This window comes from Amblyomma mixtum, chromosome 5, assembly GCF_055824585.1.
Source record: "Amblyomma mixtum isolate Tamu chromosome 5, ASM5582458v1, whole genome shotgun sequence".
Classification (NCBI taxonomy): Eukaryota; Metazoa; Arthropoda; class Arachnida; order Ixodida; family Ixodidae; genus Amblyomma; species Amblyomma mixtum.
The window spans coordinates 19,223,375-19,249,047 of NC_143016.1; the positions used below are offsets into that span (position 1 = coordinate 19,223,375).

The window sequence follows — 25,673 nt, forward strand, 5'->3', positions numbered from 1 at the left end:
TTCCTGGGAGACCTGAGTTTGCGCGTGTCCATATTAGTTTGATTCGAGTTTCTGGGCGGTATTTGCTCATTACTTTTAAGGCGAAAGCCTTTAATGTCTCATCGTTGTAAACAGCAGTTGTCGACAGAGAATGTCACGCTTTTCAGTTGGTCGAAACGGTCGTGACGTCACAGTGCGCCAATTTCAAACGGCGCCAATTCTACTTTGGCTAGTAACCATGCAACCAATTGAAGGGACCATATAGTGATGCTCCAAGTAAGTGGGACTGAGCTTAGTTAACTGCTTAATTACCCAATTAGCCTACTTAACTTCTCTAGTCAGGCCATATAAATAAATAAAACCTAGTAAGAAATTGGTCGAGCTCGGGAATCGAACCCCGGTCTTCGGAGTGCGAGACGAGCATGCTTCCACTCCGCCATGCCAGCTCGATGGTTTGGAATGAACAAAGGCACGTCTAGTGAATACGGTGTCTTCGCTCACTGCCATCCTCCTCCTTTCCCTTCCGGCGAGGTTTAGGTGTCCACCGAGATATGAGAGAGAAATACATTTCCTTTCCTCAAAAACCAATTTACCGACGAGCGAGGCGTAGAACCGAATGGGCGATGGCGTTCTATGGACTCCCTGGTAGCGTTGCAAGACGCTCTCACGCTTCACTCTTAGAGGCGAAGCTTAACATCTTAACCACACATCAGTGACCACACTTTAGGTCAAAAAAGTGCACCCCCCCCCCCCCCCCCTGAATTTTGACGGGTGTCCACTGAGATATGTGAGACAGTTACTGCGTAATTTTCTTTCCTCAAATACAATTTTCATTTTCTTCATTACGGGCCATCTTCGTCTTTCTTCTTTCACTCCCACTTCCTCCGTTCCTCTACGGTGCAGTTCAGGTGTCCACCGAGATGACAGAGATTTACTGCGCCATTTCCTTTCCTCAAAAACCGTTGCGTTGAAACGGCAAGGCATCGCGCCGAACGGGTGGTGGCGTTCCGTCGACTCCCTGGCAGCGCTACAACACGCTGTCGCGTTCCACTCCTAAAGGCGAAGCTTAAGCTTAAGCTTAATTAGCAGTTAATTAGTATTCAGGCATTAATCAGTAATTAACCATTAATTAGTGATTTGTCATCACTTAGTAATTAGTACTCAATTACATGTGACGCCACCAGTGCCACAGAAGCACTGAAAGTGGTGCGGAAAACGCTTTCGCCTCTATGCACTTTAGACAGTCAAAGTGCCCCCTGAATTTTTTTGCGGACGGGGGGTGTACTCTGCTTTTAGTGAAGTTATTTATTGCAGTTTTTGAGTCCCTTATTATGGTCTTTTCCTGCGAGACTATTATGCACACGGCGTATGATATCGCTGCTTCTTCTGCTTCTTCCGAACTTTTCGCTGGTATGATCGCAACTGCTATGCATTCTCCTTTGTGGTCAGCTATAGCCACAACATGTGCCTCTTAGTGCCTGCAGTCGGCATCGTCGACATACGGCACTAATTTGTCATCTTTAATTTTATGGTGCATATTTGCCGCGCGGGCTTTCCTTCTGCTGATGTTGTGAGAGGGACTTTGGTGCAATGTGAGCTTCGACCACCTTCATTCTTTTCCTCTTGTTTTTTTCACATGTTTTCGTACGGAGCACTAACAAAAGAGTATTCACGCTTTTATAGAAGTGAGATGCAACGAAAACAGAAGGGCAGGCAATGCTTCTCTTTTTTTTTTTTTGAACTCAACAGCAACTATGTCAATAGTCGTGTGACACGAGAAGTTTTTTTTTTAATAAAAAATATACTCATTTTTTTTTATGCAGTTCTGTTTGTACATAAAGAACCATGTATCTTGCAACAGTCCTTCAGCTTCATTTTTTCGTCGTTTGAAGAAAAAAGGACTGCGAATGATAGATATGTCAGATATACAAGGAATTTGTTCGCAACATACTTATAGCAAGCGGTTTTCAGGAGCTCAGACATTGTTTAATCATATCCCGTTCCCCGATTATTTGCGCTGGAAACTGGACCTTATCTCTATTATTCACCAATTTCCTGCCATTGCAATTGTAATGCCTCTATTTTGGACGCAAACCGAGACACTTAAAGCTTCGTTAATATAGTAACTATGGAAACAGTATGTGCTCCCTCTAGAACATCATTTTCGTGCTCTCCTCAGCGATTAAACGGTACCCGGCGGTGCAGCTTCGCTGTTACGAGAAAACGAGTGCATGAGCAGGTTCCAGGTGTTTTGGAGAGAGGGAATATCTGTAGGGGCGTGATAATTTAAAGTTAGTTTGGAGGCGAGATTTAGTTCAAATCGAAATACATATATTAATACACAGTAATTAGCGCTCTGTCCAGTATTTAGTTCTCCCCTCTTCCTCCTTTTCTTGTGCAAGTATATTCTTTTAATGCGATATAAAGGTGTCCGCAAACTATTTAAATGTCTCTTCCACTTGCAGAAATTTCAAAGAAGTTAGGATACGAAAGTTTAATGACTTACAATTTGTAGAACTGCTTCCTGTATTGACTTGCCGAGCGGAAGCTTTGCGGTCTACGAGCGAAGAGCCTTGTAATGAGAATAAAGATATCCAATAGCGAGAGGTGCGAAGGAAGGGAAAGGAAGGGAAAACTTTATTTGCAGTAATGGTTTTTCCTGCGGTTTGGGGGCTTCTTCAGAGACGTCTTGGTTCTACCCCCAGGAGCCTTCTCTGTCGAAGTCGTCCGCCTCTAATCAGTGGTCGGTTGCCCTCAGTCCAGGGCTCCGCTGGCCACTGCCGCCCGTTGAGCTCGCTGTACCAGACCTTGTTGGTCTTCGCAGCGGTCGCTGGACAGCAGAGTCTCCCACTGCTCCGCACTCGGGTTTTGTATTTTGGGGACCACGTCTATGTTTTGGCAGGCCCATGTGATGTGGTATAGTGTAGGTTTTTCGTCGCACCAGGGACATTTGTTCGTGTATATCGTAGGGTGCATTTTGTTTAGTATATGTAGGTTTGGGAAAGAGCCTGTTTGTAATTGCCTCCAAGTGACAGCTTCCTCTCTGCTGAGAGATTTGTGCGGTGGGGGATATCGCATTCTTCTGCCTCTATAGTTTTGTAGTATGGCCGAGTATTCCCTGGGTGCTGGCGCGAGTTCCGCGGTCTCGTCGGAAGCTCGGAAAGTAATGTATCCTCGAGCTATCCTGTCGGCCTCTCGGTTCCCTGCAACCCCCGTGTGCCCCGGTACCCACACAATTTTGTGTAGGATCTTGTCGTTTTGTACTTCCCGGTTTTTAATTCTGTCACTCGCTGCGAGGAGTATACGGAGCGCGTGACGACCTATCCTGCCATTCATGTAATTCCGGCAGGCTGTTTGAGAGTCCGTAAGTATTGTTAGTGACCGCCCGGTTCTATAGCCCTCTGCCACCGCTAGAGCAACGGCTACTTCCTCGGACTCTGCAGCTGTGCAGCCTCGGAGAGACGCGCTGGTCATTTCGCGTAAAGACGAATCGACCACCGCCGCTACAGCGATTTTGGTATCTCCTCCTCTCCAAGACGCGTCTGTATACACGGTCGTGGCTTGAGGAGCGTATGTTTTCTCGATGAATTCGGCCCTTGCTTCTCTTCTGCCTCGATGGAGGTTGGGATCCATGTTTTTTGGTATTGGCGCTACCTTGAGGGTCTTGCGAAGCTCGTCGGGGTCGTTGCCGTCCTCGACATTTCTCGCATCTGCTCGCGGTATCCGAGCCTCTGCAGGAGCGCTCTTCCTGTCGTTGTTTGCAACAGCCTGAGTTTTTGTGACTCAAGCTGCGCCTCTCGTAGCTCCTCAAAGGTGTTGTGTAATCCCTGGGCCATGAGTTTTTCTGTAGACGTGTTGCGTGGTAGTCGGAGCGCTGTCTTATACGCTTTGCGTAGCAGGGCATCCGCTTGTTGTATTTCATTTTTGTTGAGGCACTGGTAGGGTAGGCTGTACGTGATTCGACTAACTACTAGGCTTCTGACTAGTTTTAGTGTGTCTTCTTCACGCATGCCATGTCGCCTGTTGGTGATGCGGGTGATCATGCGTGCGACTTGTAGCGTTGTTGCTTTCAGTAGGGTAAAAGTGTGAGTACTGCGCTGGTTGGATTGAACCCACATGCCCAAAATTCTTATTGTTGTCTTTTCGGGTATGGGCGTCCCATCTAGGTAGACGTTGAGTTTTAGGTCCTCGTTGGTTGGGACGGTCCGGTTTTGCTTGCCTCTCCAGACTCTCAGCAGTTCCGATTTCTCGGTCGAGCATGCGAGTCCTCTTTCTGCGAGGTATTGCTCTACACAAGAGGCCGCTTGCTGTAGCCTTTCTTCCTTCTCTCCGAGACAGCCCGTGTTTGTCCAGACTGTTATATCGTCAGCATACATTGCATGCCTGATGCCTTCGATGTTCTCTAGTTTTCGAGCTAGGCCTATCATAGCTATGTTGAAGAGTAGGGGTGAGATAACTGACCCTTGGGGTGTTCCTTTGTTTGGAGTGCGAATTTTTTCCGATCGAAGGTCTCCTATGCCGATGGTGGCAGTTCTATCGGACAGGAAGGCTTTGACGAAGCCGTGGATTCTGCGTCCGCAATCCAGGTTGTCTAGGCCCGTAAGGATCGCTTCGTGGCTGACGTTATCGAATGCCCCCTTGATGTCCAGGGCCATTATGACATTTTCTCCCGTCCGAGGTACGTTTCGCAGGACATCTTCTTGTATTTGGAGGAGAACGTCCTGCGTCGAGAGCTTCGCTCTGAAGCCGAACATGGTATGTGGTACACAGTCGTTGTCTTCCATGTAATTTTGCAGTCTGAAAGTTACAACCCGTTCGTAAAGCTTGCCAAGGCACGACGTGAGTGATATAGGCCTGAGGTTTTCAATTTGTAGCTTTTTACCAGGTTTAGGTATCATTATTACTTCGGCGTGTTTCCAATCTTCGGGAACCGTCTCCGCCTCCCAATGTTTGTTAAGAAAGGTGACGAGCTCTTGTATGAGGTCGTCGCTCAGGTTGCGGATTAAGGCGTTGTCGATTCTGTCCGCTCCGGCTGCCGTGTTTCTGGTGGTGTTTCTTATTGCCGCGTAAACTTCTTCCACAGTTATGGGGCGGTCGAGTTTCTCGTTTTCGGCTCCTCGATACGTTCCTTGGTATTGCGGGGGGTTGTGATCGCCGAAACATTTTTCTCGTGCCTTCTCCAGTAGGGCGATGTCTGATCCCTCGAAGGAGTGGATGAACCGGTGGATGGCTTTATTGTTCTCTGATTTTATTTTGGTCGGATCGATTAGTGCTCTTAAGAGATTCCAGGTTCTGGCCGTGCCTAGAGTTCCCCTAAGTGAGTCGCTGAGTTGTTCCCAATTTTGTTTCGCGAGTTGCATCGCGTATTCTTCCGCCTTTGCCGTAATTTCTGCTATCTTTAGTTTTAGTTTCCTGTTGTGTTTTTGCTTCCGCCATCTTTTGGTGAGACTGCGTCTCGCTTCCCATAGTCTGAGGAGGTGGGCGTCTACTTCAGGCGTTGCTGTCGTTCTCCTTAGACTTTTTGTGCACCGTTGTCGCGTTTCTCTCAGCATGCCGCTCCATTCCTCCAGTGATTGGATACCTCCTTCAGATTTGTTGCAAGCCCCGCGAAACGCGTTCCAGTCAGTGATTTTCGCCTGTCCAATCTGGCGTCTTATGGTGTCGGATGTTATTCGTGTCCGGAGGATAAAGTGATCGCTGCCTAGATTTTCCATCATGTTTTCCCACTGTGACTCCCTGCTGTTCCTTACGAAGGTGAGGTCCGGGCATGTGTCCGTGCTCACGCTATTCCCGATTCTCGTGGGGGTCGCAGGATCTGTGATTAGACTGCAGCCAAAGTATTCCGCTACTTCCACTAATGTCCTTCCCTTGATGTCTTGTTTCTGGTATCCCCAACTCCTGTCCATGGCGTTGAAATCTCCTACGATGATGAGTGCATTTTCTTTGGCCAGCTTGTGCGCTCCATAAAACAGTTCGAAGAGTTTGGCTTTTCTTTGTCTCGGCGGGCTGTACACGTTCAGTAAGAACGTGCTGCGTCCCTTTCGCTTTTTCGGAATAAGTTCAACAAGCGCGTGTTCAACGTCGGTGTCGGCGATGGTATCGTGCCTGATGGCGGTAATGGTTTTGCTGACTAGGACGGCCGCTTTACCTTCGTTTTGACTCTCGTAAACCTCGTACCCTTGTAAGGTCGGCTTGATTCCGGTCTCTTGGAGCGCAATTACATCAGGAGGTGTGAGTTGTGTGTTTATATATTGTTTTAAGAGGGCCTGCTTTTTGCGGTAGCGAAGGAGACCTTGAAACACGAATGCAACAGATGATGCAGCAGATGATGCAGGATATGATGCAGCAAATCCAATCGCAAATGCAACAGATGCAAGTACAATTCCAAGGGCAAATCTCAGAGATGAGAAGCGCTTTTCGAAAACAAAAACATACCGAAAACATTAGGGAAAGGGCGTACAACCGTCCAGCGCTAACAGCTTTCGCAAGTGAACAAGGCAACAGCAGTAACGCGTAAACATGATCAATACGTATCGGCAAGAACAAGAATACTTAGATATTTGGCAATGGAGAGGTGCGAAGAAAAATTGCAGCTGCAGCATTAAGAGAAAGACACATAGAAGCGAGGATTAGGGAACGAGCATGACTGATGGTGTTTTAGCTGAAATTAGGATGAGAATACACAGAGACTGCAGTTGACGGTGTGCTTGCCTGAGAGTGGGGATACGAGAGAAAGAAAGGCATAGCAGAGCGCGGCTGCAAGCCAAGTAGACTGATGAGCTTAGGAAGTTTCTTTGGATAGAAGTTGTCACGGCAGGCATACGAGAGAGGTAAATGGAGTGCGACGGGACAGCCTGCAGATGATGATTACGGAACTGCTGCCAGCGATTCGTTGTCTTCCGGCAAAAGTTGATATATGATCGCTCTTCGAAAGTGCCACGTTGCATGTGTTAGAGTTTTTGTGACGAGATATGTAAAGAAATGTAGAACAATGAAAATATCGAACTTGGTAGTACTTCTGACCTTAGTGTCCTTAAAGAGGGGACACGCACGCACGCACATTCGGTCACAGCTGAGTGTACAAATACTCTTCAGTAACCTGGGGTAGTGCTCTAGAAGTAGCTAGACAGCAGCTAGAAGTAAGCAAACGCAACATGTTTCGGCATTTGCTGACCCGACTTTTATCATCTAAGTTTTCTAGAAAAAAAAAGAAACCCTTGTATCGTCGGATGGCTGCCTGCCACATGTCCAAAGAGCATTAGACGATGGGTAGAAAATAGAAACGTACCCTTTAAAACGGCCTTAATAAATGATTTACAGGCACTTTCTCCAGACTTGGTGCCAGCGCTATTGCATTTCTATAATATTTTCTTGTGTTTATTCATTGTCTATAGACTGTATACGCACAGAAGGCTGCTATAATTGCGTGACTATAAATGTACAGATTGTCTATAGAGTGTCAGTAAGATTTATATTCTACATAAACTAGTCTCTAGGATTTGTGTGTAGAATCCCTATAGACTGCAATGACATTTGTAGACAACCTGCAGACTAAAGAATTTTCGGTAAGGGTATGGTACCAGGTACAGCCATGCCCGTTCTTTACTTTAACTTTAAGTTAATCATCTGTAAATCTTAGATGTGCTGCCTAAAAATTCATCCTTATGAATACAAATGCTCTTGACTTGTACACTGTAGCAATTTTGAATTCCGAACCTTCCGAGCCCCTTATGCTGAGCGGTAGCATTGAATATGGGAGTATGCAAAATGCGCAGCGCCAGTTTTAGCTCTCTGAGAATTACGCCCACCATGTTGCTTCGGCAGAAAAAAACGAAACCGCTTCCCCGGCATTGTGTAAGCACGGCTGCGCATCATGTGAAACCTAAAATGCCAACAAACCAACTCTATGCGTTCAGGGAGTGTACTACGATGCGCACGGGAACAAGCTAAGTTTCAGCTTCCCGTTTATTACTTTTTTTATTGTGGCCGAATTGTTTATCAAACACCAAATCTAGCTATCATGTGTAAGCGCACCTAACCGTTTACAGCTTTCGTTTTCCGAGCTAGTTTTTCGCGAAGCTTTATGACAGACTCGTCTTCATACTGCGATAAAAACCAGATTCTGTTGTCTGATCAAAATAAATAGCCAACTTCGTGCATTTCTAAACTCGCCAGCAGCACGTATCCAGAAATACAGAAGCATATCGATACATATTTGAACGACGAAACAGATGAGGCACATTTTTTTCAATCAGCGTACGTCCGTTTGCTGGCAGCTGGCAGTATTTCAGTGGTAAATCGTTTCCACACGCACTGAGTACGCTCCAGCTACCGAGTTCGACCGCTAAAGTCATGGCGTACTGGACAGAAAAGCAACTAAATAATGGTGGCTGGGACTAAAAGTTTTGGTAGTCAAGGATCTTGCCAAAGCGGTATAGGTGAAAGGGACGTACTTAAAAAAAAAATCAAACGCTAGCGTATACGCTCTCAATGCTCATCTCATTTAAACTACAAATTGGTCCATCTCTGCATACCGAATGTAACGTGAGCACACACATCCCAAAAAATATATGTCGCACATAGGCGGGCACACAGGCGGGCACATAGGCATTATGCTGTACCCGTAATATACCTCACTAGGTTGCTCAATCTCCCCAGGACATTAAAGTGATTAAAGACATCCTGCAACGACGCTTCTGTTCGAGCGAAGCTAATGGTTTTCTCGGGGCTCCTTCTCATGTGCGTGGGTGACGTACTTTCGCGGCGCCCACCCACTCGGTAGGTGTGAGGTAAAGTGCAATGTTACTGCATTATAGGCTTGCTCAAACTTGTTTCCGGCAATCTGCGCGCGAGTAATCAGCCGTAACGACCACTGATTACCCTTGAGCTCGCAGAATATTTTCTTCTTTTTATTTCCCTCAGCCAATGCTTAGCCAGTTTTCTTGCTACCGTTGCGTCCTGCAGGAACGACGATGATTTAAAGTTATTTTCGTCTCCGGTCCACACCGCTTGTTGCAGAGAGCACTTTCAAAAATTTCTAAAAAAAAGGTGATCCGAATTGAAGGCATATGCTTTAAGAAACAAAGTGTCAGTGACGGCGGACATCTGTAATTTATTCTATAATTTGAAATGTTTAGAAGATTAAATATTTCAGTAATTAACTTTCGAATTAGTGCAGACGGTATGTTAATGCCAACAGCGACATCGTAGCGATGAGTAAGAAGATGCCATAGAAGCTTTTAAAACGGAGAAAAAGTCGCTTTGAAGCCCAGCAGTGCGAGGCCATCCGAGGCGTTTCATCGCATGAAATCGAAACTGAACGTGCCATGCGTGCAGATAGTTGCGTGCAAACTCAATATGCGCTGCTGACATGTTGTAATCCTGTAATCGGTAGGGCACGCCATTCGCACTGTTTCCGATGTTGTGCAGTGGCAGGTGGTTTCTTTTGCTTCCTCGGTGTCAAAAATGACGACCACGTAATTGGCGATGGCAACGTTTTTTTTTTTTTCGTGTGCACCAGTGGGCTAAGCAAAACAGCCTGCACGGTGCGATACAATAGCACAGACAAAATTGGGCGCCGCAGTGATTAGAACGCCTCAGCAGCAGACGTTGAATTTGCACCCAACTTGGTGCACGCTTCCTGCACTGAGTGTCGGTTTCATTCTGAAAACTGTTGATGTCGTCTCGCTGGAGCGCTCCTAGGACGTACTTTGCTTATACTTGCCCGTAGCTAAAGGCTCACCATTGGCGACAGCAACTTGGCTGTGCTGATTAAAAATATAACTAGCATATTTAAGGTCATTTGCTAGCGGTTAGCTTAATTTCTGAAGTCACTGATGCCCGCCGTAGCGGAGGGTTCGTTACCGAAAAGATTTTCTGTATACTTCAAACGCCCAATTTTTAGGAATCTTTGCAAGTGCTCGCCGCAACACCCGAATTATTTTTCCTTCTATTCTCACCGATGGCTCAATGGCAGACCTTTTCATCTTTCGGCGGCACCTGGCATTGAGACAGGTCATTAGTGAGCAGCAAACTTTAACTGAACGTATCTTGGGGTCTTTCTGACGCCGTTTCGATGCGGTTAACCACCCCAACTCATCACATTTCTGTTGTTGTTGATTGTATTCTGTCAGACAGTGGTCTGTTATTGTTGCCTGCGCTTGCCTTCACATATGCTCTTAGCCCAAACGAACCTAGCCATCTGTTTAGGCCACGGTGGTTTAGGCTTCATGAACGGCGTCAATTTTTTTCGTATTGGTTCATTTTTCACACATCGCTGACTACATAATCATCATGATTACACGCGAAGGCACCCCGAAGGTAGTCACGATGCTATATAGTACTCTGCCGTAATGTTACAACGTTTCTAATTTAGTAATATATTTAGTGCCACTGATATTCGTGGGCATCCTCAGACGCGACAATTGCTAACTGCGCATCTCTTTTTCACCTCTGCCCAGTCTATTTCCGTTTTGTAGGCTCGAATTCATTCAATAAATAATTCGCTCGTTATAACTCGGGTCACACAGCACTCCTTGAAGACATTTCCATCAAAGGCATTTCTTTCACCGAAAGATGCAAACCCTTAAAGAAAAGAGGCACGGCTACACGGTGTAGTCCAAAGGTGAAACGTTGATTCAGTCTTTGCTGCCGGTGCTGTGCAGGAGGTGGTTGAAGTGAGAGTTTTAAAATTAAGGTGGGGACATTTTACTGATTAGCCGACCTCAGAAAATGAATTAGCCTTCTGTCCTTTTTAAAAGAACAGTAACAGCATTCCTCATCAGCAGCAGGTTTTGTTGACTGCCTTGGCCACCAGGGGTACTCGGTGTTGCGGCAACATTTTTACGTTCTTGAAATCTGAGCATATCACACAAGCACCCACCGGAAAAGCAAAATTAGGCAATCAATTTTTTTTATTTTTAATATGCTTTCAAGCACTGTTTGCAGAGCGAATTCTTCTTCTTTGTTTTTACCTTCTGACGCTGGACGGCGCAGCGATCGTAAGTTCGCGAAGGCCGCGCCTTTTTTCTCCGAAGGTCTCCGACGGGCGCTTTCGTCTCCGAGGCCCTTAGTGGCAAAGGTTGAATTGTGCAGTGTACCTGCACACCAATTACGACACTGAGCAAAAAGACCTTATTTTAAAAGGCCTTTCGGGTGCCTGTGTATCAGAGGTATCAGTCTTCACATCCGTGACTTTTTACCAGTCGTGGCACTTACAAGACAGCATGATTTTGATGAAGTGTATGCGTTGCTTGTATTAAGCATAGCCTTCGGTGTGGGTTCCAATTAAGCTAAAATATTCAGTCACGCATAGTGTTAGCAATTCTTGCGAAAATTCGGCACATTGTGAAGTTTAAAAAGGTACGAGCCTCTAGCCAAAGATATCACTAGCGACCGTAGTCTCTAAAGCGGAACGTCACAACCTCACAACTATAGCGAGTGGCTCTACAGATTCGCATCTATTTCTAAGCCGTGTCAGCGATACTATGTAGTGCTTTTTTTTCCCTAAACATGCAATATCAAGTGGTGTTACCGTTATTAAAATTCCGCCGCGAATGAAATTAGGAAAAGTGTTGCATGAAATTTGACCCATACAAAGCGCTCTCACTGAGAGAGGCTTGCTTCTTCTAGACGGTCTTTCCCTAAATGCATTATGTTTCTTTACGATCACATTTTCATTCTTTAGAACGGCATCTCTCTTCTGCGTCGATAAAACATGACTTCGGAAAATAACAATACCGAGATTACAACATTTTCTCGTGCATTTTTGATCGAAGAATAAAAACAGCCCCGTGCAGTCAAAATAATAAATCTGGACCTTAAAATCAGTTGTTTACCTTGAGAACCTGATCTGTGCGGGGTTTTATCGCGAACGACCGCCTGCTGCAAATAATAGATTGCCACTGGCTCTAGGGAACTCAACATAACAGCTGCTGGAAAGTAAACAGCGTAGATATGGGACCTCCCTGGACATCTCTGTTTTATGGTGTGTGTGTGGCTGAAGTATTCATCCAAGTCAACTCACTTAGAGTGCATGCCTGTAAGCTTTAAGGTTTCAAAAAAAATAAAAACGCCAAAAACCAATAAACGAGTGATCTGCGCGTGTCTGTTCCTTGGTGCATGCTTTTATTGTTGAGGTTTAATACCGTATGACAGTCTTCTGTTTTCAACATGCATGAACGCGAAATAATATATAGACAAAGTACTAAGATATATTGCCTGCGAACGCCGTTCGCCGTTACGCTATATTGTCACGAACCAGAAAGAGCGCAACCGCAGACTTAGAAGGGGACCCCAGAGCGGCCGAGTTTAATCTTACACAAAACCGAGCCCAACCCGAGCGCTCCTCGCGTGAGTGTCCGTTTCGACGTCCTCGCGGCTCAGCGCGGAGTCTGCGTCGGTGAAGCGTGTCGAAATATTAGAAATGTACTAAAAAATATAACATAATACTCAGAATCTTATTGGGTGTTGTAGGTTTCAAGGTAAGTGTTTGGTCGCAGATGGAATAAAATACAAAGATAAATTTTATACCATGGTTTTAAAAATACCCGAGTACAAGCTTCCCATGGCCTGGTGCTCGGGTTAATTAGGGTGAAATGCTTGGGAAATCGGTCTTTGACCACACCTTGAGTAAACGAAAATGCCCTGTGCCATGGCGCTCATTGGCCGCAGATGCCCTTGTGCCATAAATATTCACTATCATCATCAAAACGAGAAGATCGCGTTTAAAACCACTTATTCTCTTTGGTTCCGTAGTGAAATGGATTAGCACAGCGTATTTTAACACTGTCGAGACACTTGAAGCCCCTTTTTCATAATAACTTTTCTATTCACAGATCATTCCTTGGTATGTGCTGGTGTTTAGGTTGCATTATTTGATTTTTTTTTTTTTGCAGTCTAAATAGTCGTTCAAACAGCTGCGAGACTAGCCGCGATGCAACGCCTGCAGTTAGGTGTTGCAGAAACAATTTACTGTCTTTCCTGAGTGCGTTACCTTTGAGGTTGCATTCCAAGATGCTTTTGAGCCAAAATCGCCCTTTAGAAAGTTCTCACGCCACTAAAGAGGCGTAGCGGAAGTTCGGATACTGTATCGTAGGAAAGATCAGCGTTCCGGTGATGTCGACTAGATACCCGCCTGCGTGCGATCTTCTGTTCTGTGCATGCATGAAAATACGAAAATGTTACTGAGATAGGGTAGCAACCAGATTAAAATGAACATTCACTTGGCAGCTGTGGCTGAATGGATTAGCGTTCTGTTTTTGAATGCGTAACATTACAGGAATTAGAGTCAAGCGCTTCTAGTTCTCTTGCCTGCCACCAAGTGGCATATAGTTTGAACATTTAAAAGGAACGGCGAGTTGACACCATCCGTGACGTAACAAGGAAAGATAATGAGCGAGTGGCTGCGGAAAAAAATGTGACAGGCCGCTATAAGCTTAGCAGCACTGGCTGGTGCTTTCCCGAACTTTTAGAGAGCGATTCGAATCTGATTTCCTCTGCGGCTTTGACTTTATTTAGGAAACATTAACAGCACGAAAATTATTTATCAATTACCCCTCGTATTGTATTCACTTTTATATCGCATGTGGAGATTAAATGTTCCGGAAAAATCGTCTTTTAAACACACTGAAAATAATTTCCTCACCCGGAATTTTTGTTTCTTAAAATATATCAAACTGCACTCAACAAATTTAGCATCCCCCCTCGAGATATGCGTTAGCTTTGAGGTTTCATTCTGGGAAAGGAATTATGAAACAAAATTCTGCGTTTAAAAGGCTTCCACAGGAGCCGGGAGGCGAAACAGGAAGTTGGTGCACTGTATTGTTTTCTATATGCAGATGACAGACCGCACGTCGGCGGGTGCCAGGTGTGGTGCTGCAGCAAAATCACATGACTAGGCCGACCGCAACTCACATGTACAGTGGTGAGCAGCCTTGTCTAGAGCGCTCGGGCGGTGCACTTCCTTGCAAACAAATCCAGATTTTGTGGCAGCCTCTAGGGTCCAGCTGCAACGCTTGCACGGAAGTAGCGCTAGATAGCCTCGTAAACAAAGCAGGCACGAAAACTTTGCCCTGTAATGAGGGACTGCTCTCTAATTTCGGTTTTTGTTACCAAGTGCGCACTGCTCAAGCGCTCTAGACAAGGCTGCTCACCACTGTACAGCCTTTGTCAAAAGTTTGGAGCCCGGGGGGTTTGCTTCTGAAGCCCACTGTCTGGTTCGTAATGCATCTCCAGCGCTCCAAATTTGCTTATGGTAAGAAGATTTCTGGTCCTGCCTCCTCCAATGAGTACGACTACCACGAATGTTACAGGAGTCCCACTGCGAGGCTTAGAAGCAAACCCCTTGGGCTCTAAACTTTTGACAAAGGCTGTACGTGGCCGCTTCGTATTCTTTCCTCCTCAGAACGGAGGCCGCGTGAGGAGTGCAGCTCTACACCGTGACGGACGTGGGACCGTCGCATCAGCCATTGTCTGCAGCCGAGGTTCACAGTGCTCGTGAGCGAGAGGTGAAGAGGAAGAATGCGAGGAAGAACACGAGGCTAGCCTGTCAAGCCAAGCATCGTCGTGAGCATATCGTAGCATATGTACAGGAGTACCGCCAGCATAAAGAGGACCCAAGCAACTTTCGTTGATATTCTCGTGTTAAGAAGTGCCATACTCGCTGTAGTCGGTATTTCGTTAACATTTTTTTCCGCTGCGAAGATGCATACATCATGATCGATGAGAATGTTTGTGTCCCTTCTACTGCGTTTTTTTCCGAAATTTTGTATTCATTGGCATCATAAATACGCAACGCTTAGCGATTAGTAAAGTACAAAGTACAAAACAGGACACGCACACAAGGAACACAGTAATTAGTTTTTTTTCTATTTTCTTACGTGATAGGTATTATGAATTCGAACAACTATTTCGAAATTGACCATGTTTTCGCCTTAGAACCTTGCGAAAGCAAAATCAGTTAAGCCCCGTTGTGAGAACATGGCTTTGTATGCTCATGATTCATGTTAGCAATAGTAATGATGGTTAAGGTAAATCTTTAATTTATGATTTCCGCCATGATTGAGTTCAGTCGTTAGGCTTGTCTATACTGGACAAATGAAACACCACTGCTTCTACGCGCTGACACGCCTACTGACGGGGTAGCACGTTTCTTTCCACTTTACCTAGCTGCAAGAAAAATACGCTGCCATTATGCGTGTGTAACGGTGTAGGGACAAAAATATAACCAAATTAAATCGCTCCCATAAATTGCTAGAGGTACCGTGTGTATGCCGTGTAATCGGCCCCGCGGGAAGATTAAGCTTTAAAACCGAGGTCGGCTCTTGTCCGCTTCAACGCTGCCTTTTTGAGCACGTGGGCCCAGTGGGTAATGAGCGGTAAAAACTTCGCGTATCAGCAAATTACTGTGAAGCCTCTGGCTGGCCTTGACGATTCTAAAATAGTTATTTAATGAAGGATAGGCGTGACAATATGTTTGAGTTAGACAACGGTGGCCGCGCACAAGCACACAGATGATGAAGTGCGCTAGGGTTCAGATTATTTATTTATGCTTGTAAGGTATCGGTAGCGTTCGCGGGGGTCATCGGAACGCGGCTGGGGGCACTCAAAGCGGAGCGTCTCCTTTCTCGGAACGCGGCCGCTTGCGAACGCGCCGGGAAATTCGGGTGTCCCCCCGCCCCGCGGTACCGATTCGCGCACGTGCTGGCACGAATGTATATTTGTGTTTGTTTTTATTTTGGGGTGGAGAGGGTTCTTCACCTTACGGGAGCTGGAGGGCTGGTCAGGCTCTCCCTAAACCAATCATGTGAACATTGTAACATGATTGGAAGCCACGAAATGTGGGCCGGGCCTTTAGGGCTTTAAAACCGGGCCCCGGAGCTGGAAGCGGGGTTCTGCGCTAAGGTGAGATGCTACGCATCTTCGGCAACGCCGAGTAGGGGCCTCCCCTAGTATTAGCCAGTTCCGCCTTTTTGTTGTTTTGTATATTTGTGCCGTTAATTTGTCTCGAGTGCCTGAACTTGTATCTATTGTAAATTGCTGTACATAAACTGTACATAAGTTTTCCCTTTATCCCTGCGTCTCGAATCATCGAGAGACCGTCTCTGACGGTGCACCCCTGGTGCGAAGAGCTTCAGTCTTCGAGTTAGATAAACCGTCTCTGGCGATGCACCCCTGGTGCAAGGAGGAAGACAAAGAACCTGTGTGAAACTTTACTGGCGCGTCGACAGGATCCTGCGGCCATCGGAAGACGGCGCAGGAAGAATACTTGAAGGCAGGGAGGAAGGCGACGGTCAGGCAACAGCAGCGTTCGAGAAAGGACCTGCTGAGAGACAGCGGCAAGGACGCAAGGACCACGGCAGTAGTCCAGCGACGCGAGACTGCGTCCGGTCAAGGATAAAAACGCGTCGACAACTCGACGGTCACCGGCGGGTCGCAGCAAGTGACGACAGCGGGCACAGGACCAGCGGCGTACGGCAGTTCATCGCAGCGTCCGGTGAAAGTGGCGGTGGACTGCGACGCCAAGGAGCTGGCAATGCGGATCGACGCGTCGAAACTGTGAGTTTCCTTCGTCGCATTGTTAGCGTCCCTGTGCATGTATTCGAGCTGGTAGGACAGTTGAGGGATACAGACGGCGGTATGGAGAGTTATCCATGCCGGCCCTCACTCGATGTGAGGTACCAGGTTGAGTTAGCGAAGGCGCGCTTAGCGGACCTTCAGGCTCAACTTGTGAAAGTAAATGGCGGAAAGGCGCTGCTTCGCGAGGAAGAACCTCAGGATGTTAAGTATGTCTTGAAGGTTATAGAAGCAAGACGCCAGCAGGTAGAGCTCGAGATCTCTCAGATCAAGGAGAGTAGAAGAGCCAGTCAATCAGCCACGGAGAACTGCTCCGAGTCCCGAGAGATGAGGCCGCCTGTGCTGGAAGACAAAGACTTATGCTGCTCAAGCACAGGTGGAGGAAAGAGCAGCCAGGTCACTGTAGGTAATCAGCCGATATGCGCGGACGCCTCTTTGTTAGGAAATGCCGCAGAGAGCGAAAACGAGATTTCTGAAGGGATCACAGCTTCGCCACTGCGGGCGGCTAGCAAAGAAAAAGAGCAGCCCAATTCTGATGGTCTAGGGCCAGTCGAGACCAAATTGTCCGAAACCAAGCAAGAGAGTGATCTAATTCCTGCAGGCTCTATGACTAAGATTGTGACCTCCGACACGGAGCTAGTAACCGGTGAAAATCTGGCGTTGCTGCAAACACACACTGTGTCGGCCATAGGGCATGAAGTGCCCCGTAGCGTTCCTGGTGACAACAGCTCTACATCCGAGGCAGAGAGCGGAGGTGGGCCCGCTGGGCCGACCGTGCAGAGCGCCGCGGTTGTCGAACGCACCCGGTGTGTGCCCGGCCAGGTCAGTCGAGGACCCGGAAATGAGTGGCGACTTGCCGCAAGGCAAGCTCGGGTCAAGTGACTGTCAGGGAGCTCATGGAGCCTCGGAGTTAGACGATGCCACGAAGCCGGCAAATGCCTATCAAGCAGGGAACGGCAACATCAGTGTTTGCTCGTGGAGGAACGGGGCAAATGGTTCCAAGCGAGGCGAAGTAGCAGGAGGCAAGGGCGTGGCTTTCAAATTGAAAGTCGCTGCGTGGAGAAGTACGTTCCGTGCTGCAGTATGCCAGATCAAGAGTAGCAAAACCGGCGTCAGTGGTACGGTTAGACAGGGCAGGGGCTATGCTCCTTATGCAGCGCGCGGCTCGTACCGGCGCGCCAGAGAGAGCGGGCCCTCAGGTGCGTCATGGGGTCAAAGATTTGGACTTATCGAGGATCAGGACGTTGTTTTCGATCCTGGAGGGCAGCAATTTTTGAATTCTTGCCCTGCTGTGGCACCAGCCTAATGAGCCGAGGGGCAGTTAGGCGTTAATTGTGTTGAGACGCGTAGTGGCTCGAACGCACACAAGGACGCTCGGTGCGACTAAGGAGGCTCACGTGGCCACTTACGGACGTCGTGCGAGTGCTACTGAACGCTCAAGTTGCGAGTGTCTGTGTGTGTGCGTGTGCTCGTTCGCGAGCAGGACGAGGGTGTCTACTTGGTGGTGGTGAACTGGGTGCAACCCACCAACTTGGACGCTGTGTTACGGCGCACGGCAGGCATGCCACTGGGTGTATTTTAGTGTGCAATTTGCTTGTTTTCTTGGTGCCCGTAAGCATTTTCTGTAATGTGTTGGTGCGCGTGTGCATTATTTTGCTTTTGGTTTTGTCGCTGCCAGTACTTGTGTAGCTGCGGTATGTCACCCACAGGGTGGTTTTGTGACCCGTACCGATCCCTCCTTTTTATAATTCTGAAAGTGGCATTTGAGCCCTTTGTAGAATCTTGGGGGGGCGTGTAAGGTATCGGTAGCGTTCGCGGGGGTCATCGGAACGCGGCTGGGGGCACTCAAAGCGGAGCGTCTCCTTTCTCGGAACGCGGCCGCTTGCGAACGCGCCGGGAAATTCGGGTGTCCCCCCGCCCCGCGGTACCGATTCGCGCACGTGCTGGCACGAATGTGTATTTGTGTTTGTTTTTATTTTGTGGTGGAGAGGGTTCTTCACCTTACGGGAGCTGGAGGGCTGGTCAGGCTCTCCCTAAACCAATCATGTGAACATTGTAACATGATTGGAAGCCACGAAATGTGGGCCGGGCCTTTAGGGCTTTAAAACCGGGCCCCGGAGCTGGAAGCGGGGTTCTGCGCTAAGGTGAGATGCTACGCATCTTCGGCAACGCCGAGTAGGGGCCTCCCCTAGTATTAGCCAGTTCCGCCTTTTTGTTGTTTTGTATATTTGTGCCGTTAATTTGTCTCGAGTGCCTGAACTTGTATCTATTGTAAATTGCTGTACATAAACTGTACATAAGTTTTCCCTTTATCCCTGCGTCTCGAATCATCGAGAGACCGTCTCTGACGGTGCACCCCTGGTGCGAAGAGCTTCCGTCTTCGAGTTAGATAAACCGTCTCTGGCGGTGCACCCCTGGTGCAAGGAGGAAGACAAAGAACCTGTGTGAACTTTACTATGCTCCTTATTTTTAAATAAATTCTTTTAACCCTCACCTCGCTGTTTCCCAGATTTTCATTCCAATCTCCTCAAAGTTTCTCGAAATTCGTTGTTTGTTTTCCCAATTTTTTTATTTATGAGCCACTTGAGATAAGCCTGAACTAATTTTTATCCTGTTTGTACCTGCACCAAACGCTGGCAAATCCCCATCGTGGGCATGTGTCATCTCTTCAGAGGCAACACCAACAACATCTTGAACTGAAAACGGAAAAAAATCTGGATCAAGGCCACTAACCGCAGCGAGATTTTCATATGGAAGCAACATCGTTTTCTATGAGACGAGCTAGAAGCAGACTCTTCGGCTGGCAGTTCGAACCAGCTACACCTCAGAGTTGTTGCTTGTTAGTTTATCTGCACTTGCCTGTCTGCTCCCATACTATAACAAATGCTATGCTGAACCAGTGGCTTTGGTACAGTAATAGAAACGCAGACTTTTTTAGTCTTAGTGGCAATAGTTTGAGAGCTGTTTGAGCAATTATTTTATGGTAGACCTGAGAAAATATCTGCCGGCCCTTCCTTAGCTGCACGATTTTTAGCAAAAAGAGCATGCTTCTCCGATATAATAAGAAGAGAATTGGCATAAAGGAAGCGAGTGGCAGTGCAGTGCTTTTTGTGCACAGAAATAGAAAAGGAGCATACCTGTAGCGATGTGAGATACAACCAATTTATTACAGATCTTTGGTGAAGTGCGTCGATTGGTGACTCTGTTCGAGGGTATCTTACATCTGAACGTTAGTGGTGCTTGCTACCCCATTTGGCAACTTTTGCACCCTTTTACTCTCTTCAGTAGACGAGCGCTATTTCTCGTTGCTCTGAATACCTTCAAAGGTACGGCTAGTGAATCACTAAAACATCTGTCCTTTACAAAAAATGCCCCACAACATTCACTTTGTGGCCTTGCGGACATCAAACTGTTGTTTCACAGAACCTTAATTAAAAAAACTCAAATAGTCTCGGTTTAAAAGTGCACCTTTGAAGTATTTCCACCTAGCAACATTGATGTTTCTTCGAATTACGCTGTGAAAACGCAGTGGTGACCTAGTGGTTTCAGCGTTTCGCATGAGGGCGGTGCGGCGTTCGATCCCCAGTGCCGCCGCGTACCCACCCGTGATGCAACCCGTAAAAGCTTCCCCCTGACCTGGTGCTCGGATTCTTTATACTGCGTTTCACGCGCCATATGCAGCGCCGTCAAAGCTAGCACTTTGTCTGCGTTGCATACATCCAAGGTCTAAAAATACTGCGTTCGTTGCAGTAAGCGAAAAATACTAATTTTTAGTAAGAGATTATTTACTCATTGACATCCACCCGAGCGCAGCCAGGGTGCTAAAAAGGAAAGCTATACAGCTTTCTCAGAAACTTCGTAGTGAAAGAAAAATTTCTCCTGGTCCGGGGTTTGAACCCGGGACCACCGCTTCACCGGAGCAGTCGCTCTACTACTAATAAATTCTTTGCCAGCATGCTTATTACCGGATGCATTGGTCATGAGTTTGGACCTTACTGGGGACTACCCGCTGCCACTTTCTCATGCCTTAAACCACTCGGCCACGCAACGAACGAAACGAGGAGCATCCCGTCTGCCTTTACTTTTTCATGCGGACTATCTTTATACTTTTCGCATCGTTGCACCTGTTGTATGCAACGTAGTACAAGGCGAAATTCTTGAAAAATGAAAAAATGAAAAATGCACGAAAAACAGCTTGTCTTGTACGAAAAACACAGGAGCTCTTGCGCCCAAAAATTTCATGACCACCGTCAATTCCGCTGTGAAAGTAGTTGTACTATACCAAAAGATCCTCAGCGCACTAGAAACAGACGAAGACTAACCGAAAAAAAACGCTCAAGGTGCCGCTTTCTTTTGTTTATTTTTTTTTTAGAGGGAGGCCGGCGAACAGCACCAACGACCTATGGAGGAAGTGCTCTGCGCCGGATGGAGAATCGGAGTGGCCTTGCCTTGCACGACACCGCCGCCACGAAGGAGACAACACGGTACGTATCGTTCAGAGGGAAAGAGCCCTCAGAACTGATAAAGGATTTGTTCAGGGCAAGCTGTTCTATGAATTATCCCTTTCCTTGGGATTTCTGAAGCTGCTTGTTTGACTAAGTGGCGTTTCTTGCGTCTTGTTCTCATTTGAAAACAATTGAGCTTGGTGGACCACAAAAAGCAATCTATTCTAAACTTTGAAAAAGTTTAGAAAATAATTTCTTTGAGAAGTTTCGAATGACAAAGTGCAGGGAATGATCACCCCACATTTCTGTACGGTTATCATACGTCATAAATCCTAAATTTCTTGCCTTAACATAGGGATCATACAAACGCTTTTCTCAGGAGGAGCGCTGAAGATATAAGTTCAGTGTTTTATTTCAAATCTTACCAGTTATTTCTTTTTCGATTCCCCGAACGTGGCAGCGGCATTTTCAGCAGGAAAGAAGAAAATCATTTCTAATGTTTTTGAACTCGCAGGACAAAAAGAAATGGCGGTGTTTTAAAATTCTTTTATCACCAATTTTCTATATTTCAAAGCTCGCGATCCCTTTTGACATTGGCTAGACGTGTTTTATGAAACTCCACCAGTGACCAGCTTTTTTTGTATGAGGGATGGGCCTGTCAAAAAAAGACACGGAAGGTAACAAGACAGGGCCTAGTGTCGTGTGAGAGGCCTGTGTAATTATAGTTTGTGGCACACCGGACATAATGCACTGCTTCCCATGTAGTGAATGCAGTGTTACGGACGCCAGCAAGTACCTGAAACAATTCGCTGTGAACATGCTATCCGCGGCGGCTGAATTTCTTTGGAGGAGAAATTCGAGGCCCGTGTACTGTGCGATGTCAGTGCACTTTAAAGAACCCCAGGTGGTCGAAATTTCCGGAGCCCCCCACTACGGCGTCTATCATAGCCTTAGTCGCTTTGGGACGTTAAACCCCATAAACTAAACCAAACCAAACATGCTATCTTAAGATAGCATGCTCTCTTAAAATAGCATGTTTACATAACTGCCTTGTGAATAAAAAAGACTTCCGAATATTTTCGTCGGCAGGAAGAGGAGCGAATATGGCAAAAAAGCTTTGCGAATCTTGGCACACTGCCCCACCCGATGCACAAGAAATAATGCGGACCTCGTTGCTTCTCAGAGTCCATTTCTCCTGCATTTGCAATGAAGTGAGGCGCGCAGGTAATTCTATTACCGTTCAGCATATTCTGTTCAGTGCTGACCCCGCTGCAGGGGACGGCGGTCCAAAGACTGCTGATATTTTGTGTTCCAACTCTATTTGGCTCCATCGATGTGACAAGAGGCCACACTGCTTATTTCAATCAAGCCTTGAACTCCTTTTCTATGAGCTTTTTGATGCTATAGAGTTGGTAGCAACGCCTAAAGAGTTGCTACACCCCTGAAAGCAACGGTACTCGCAGTAGTGTGTCAGCTTCTATAGAGGTAGCGTCCTTCTTTATAATCATATTCCACTGCAGTGCACCGAATTGGCGACGGAGTGTTGCTAGGCACGAGCGGTGCGGGATCAATGCTAAAGACGGGAGCGCGTGGCGCAGCCATGCATAATTAACTGCGGCACCTGCGATGCATTCCGTAAGAGACCGCCGCGGAAGGGTGCTGCCTCATCTTACAAGGCTCTTCGTGGAGGAGGAATTCGCCGCTCGGGGACAACCCATTCGTATACACAGCGATTCGGATCGATTATACGTAACGCCAGAAAAATCTCTTTTTTTTTTCCTTTTTCTCGGCGCGGTAGGCTTCCTTTCCCAATTGACACCGACAGCTGTACGCTACACAGCCTTTGGTTAGCGCGTCGAGCGTCTGAAAATAAAAATGCATTTCTTCCTAACGGTTGCACGGCGAACCAGGCAGCCACGAGAAACGAGAAGCAGAATAAAAGATTTATTGATTGATTAATCGATTTATTGAATGATTGATTCAAACCTTTATTAAATAGATATCGCAGCCACTGTGCTACTATTGGATGCAATCTAAGAATCCTAGCCGCACAGACCTGAACACTAAGTAAGTACAATTGTATTCCCTCTACACCACCGATCACTTCATTTTTATAAAATTCCTTGTGCTCGGCGCATGATGGTCTTAGCTGCCTATCTGCCATTATACCCAACACAACACACACACACAAACCTGAGCAGTTCGTTGCTCTCTTTAGTAAGGCTGCTTAATATTTGGTTTCAGCCTGACAGTCTGTCATACAATGAACGAGCGTACAAAGTGTCGCGTTGATAGCGCACAACGCTAGGAAACATTCCATGCGTGGAAAATGCCGATGTTCTCATTTGTAGGTCCACGCATAAGAATGTGCAATGCTAGAGTGATTGGGTGCTATTAAGTGGCCTAACATTGTTTTGTTTTATCGTCTCACCCATACGTTGGAGCTGCTGCGCCTACCAGGTGACTGAGCATTCGTGAGCATTTCTCTGCAGACAAACGCTTTCTGATAGAAGTGACTCTAGACATGTAGATATGAGCGTGAAATGTTTCGAGCAGAGGACAACACCACGCTTTCATTTAGTGTGGCTTCTATTACGGCGCGTTTACTTCAGTTTAGAAGGCGCTTTCTGTCTAGTTTGTGGACAGCCTCCAAGCAGGGTCACTATGAAGCGACCAAGACGTGGATGCCAATGAAGACCCGCATGGCCCACTCGTTCGATTCATGTAAGGGCAAGTGTCTGCCGATTCCCTCTGTAATTGCCCATGAAGACACCAGCATTCCAGCAAGGTTTGTATTGGATGACCCTCATTAGGCTTACCAATTTCTGAGCTCAGTCCGGAATATCCTGAAAGAGGCTGTTTAGCTTTCTCTGCTTAAACTTGGTATGTATGGGCACTGGCCAGCCGTGCACAAGTTTGTGATTATAAAGATCTTTCATGATCTTTCTGTTTACATTCGTATGGCTTCAAAGTGGAGCCCAAGAGCGTGTCAGTGCTTATCAGCGACATCCCTGCCCACCCTCTGCTTGCAAATACCAGGCATGTACCTTACATAACCGCCTTCAGGGACATTGCAATGATGCGCTTTGTTTCCGTTTTGGCCTGTATTCATATCCCTTTGTTTATCGCCGACGGGAGGTGCTCTTATAGCTTTGTTGCCTGGGAGAAAAACGTGATCCCACGAAACTGTTTCCGCGGTATTCATGATTATTACTCATGAAATGCTTTTAGCTCCAGTTAATTATACGTAGGCCAACATCGTCAGGGAACCGCGGCGAACGGGACAGAGAACATGAAGCGAACTTTCCGGAAATTTCAGTCCCGGACGGATGCAAGCCCTGTTGTCCTTCTAGGGCCCTGCAGTCACGGCAACGATCGATCGGGTTGCCGGCGACAGTAGGCAGCACAGTTGTAAGAGATCCCATCTCACCGCTCGCAAGCCGCGAACCCGCCGGTGTGAAAATGACACTAATGATAAGGTGGCGTTTTAGCCCCAGCTTGGGGATGAAGAACAAACGGACGCGGGGTGTCATAGTGAAGGATGAAAACAGTGGTGAGAGAGTGCTACGGGTTGCATACTGCCGCGCCCGTGGGGTGCCACGGATGCTATCGTTGTGTTTGGCCGAGGCGGTATCTTGAAAACAAATTTCCCTTTGACTCGGCACACGGTACACTGTATTTACTCGGGAACGCATTATCACAGCGCTTGTATCTTTGTCTTGTTATGCGCTCCAACGAGGTCGGCGGCAAAAGTGCGTTGTGTTGTGGCGTGGAACGGCTTGGACGAGAAACATTTCAAGCATGCAGCTAGCACCATACTACAAAGCATTTTATGCTTACATCTACTCCGAACAACGAGAGAGACTGCAATTTTTTTTTCAGTGTTTCAGTTTCTTATCTTGAAAAATCGCTGCTGGCTTTATAATGAGCGCTGCCAACCCGCAATTTTAACGCTCAACCGCACTTGCTGCTTTAGCCTGCGCTGAGTTGTTTCGTGTATGGCGGGCACAAGATCGCCCAAGGAAGTATCACTTCAGCACCAGCCTACTCACTCCTTGTTGTGGTGCCCGCTGTTACCAGCACGTGACAACATTGTGCTCAGCACGCAAGAGAAGCCACGCATGCGCGGGTTGGTCTCGTGTGTAAAATGAGTGAAAAGTAGGGAGAAATTTTCAGCAACGGTTAATAGAAGGCACCCCTAAAATAGCTTTGAATGAGTCCATTCATCTGCTGGCAGCTTGGCTTTTTGTCTTTCTCTTGAGTTATTATATTGCGAAACAACGCGAGTTTCAACAAAAAAAAGCGCAAAAATTCGGAAACTCTCACAAAATAAATCGGCAGTTACGCAAAAGCCTCCAAACCCAAGATTCAACAGCTTATATTTCATAAGTTCAGCGATAAAGGCAACATCAAACAAACAAAACTTTAGTTCCACCGACGCACAAGCTACAGCTGGCACCCACACCCCAGACATGCCTCCACGAGCCGGGGTATGGAAATTATCGGATGTCAGTGCGTACACCAGCATCTGATGAAAGGCTTGCACGACAAAGGGCGTACTAAACAAATAAAACAGACGACGGCTAAACAGTGCCTCAGTGTGGTATTCCATCAAAAAGAACGCTGACCCGGGCCACTAAGACATTGATAACCACATAAATTATGTCAGACCCC

At 46.9% G+C, this 25,673-nt stretch overlaps 1 protein-coding gene across 1 annotated transcript in view; it reads left to right on the forward strand.

The window, feature by feature from the left end:
• The first annotated feature begins 15,534 nt into the window (after nt 1–15,534).
• The window catches only part of LOC149341423 (steroid 17-alpha-hydroxylase/17,20 lyase-like), a 172,917-nt gene continuing 162,778 nt past the window's right edge, over nt 15,535–25,673 (forward strand). Inside the window, exons 1-2 of the mRNA XM_089543516.1 lie at nt 15,535–16,536; nt 20,927–21,038. Of these exons, the coding sequence (XP_089399642.1) occupies nt 20,957–21,038 (82 nt within the window). The 5' untranslated portion in view covers nt 15,535–16,536; nt 20,927–20,956. The remainder of the gene's footprint in view (nt 16,537–20,926; nt 21,039–25,673) is intronic.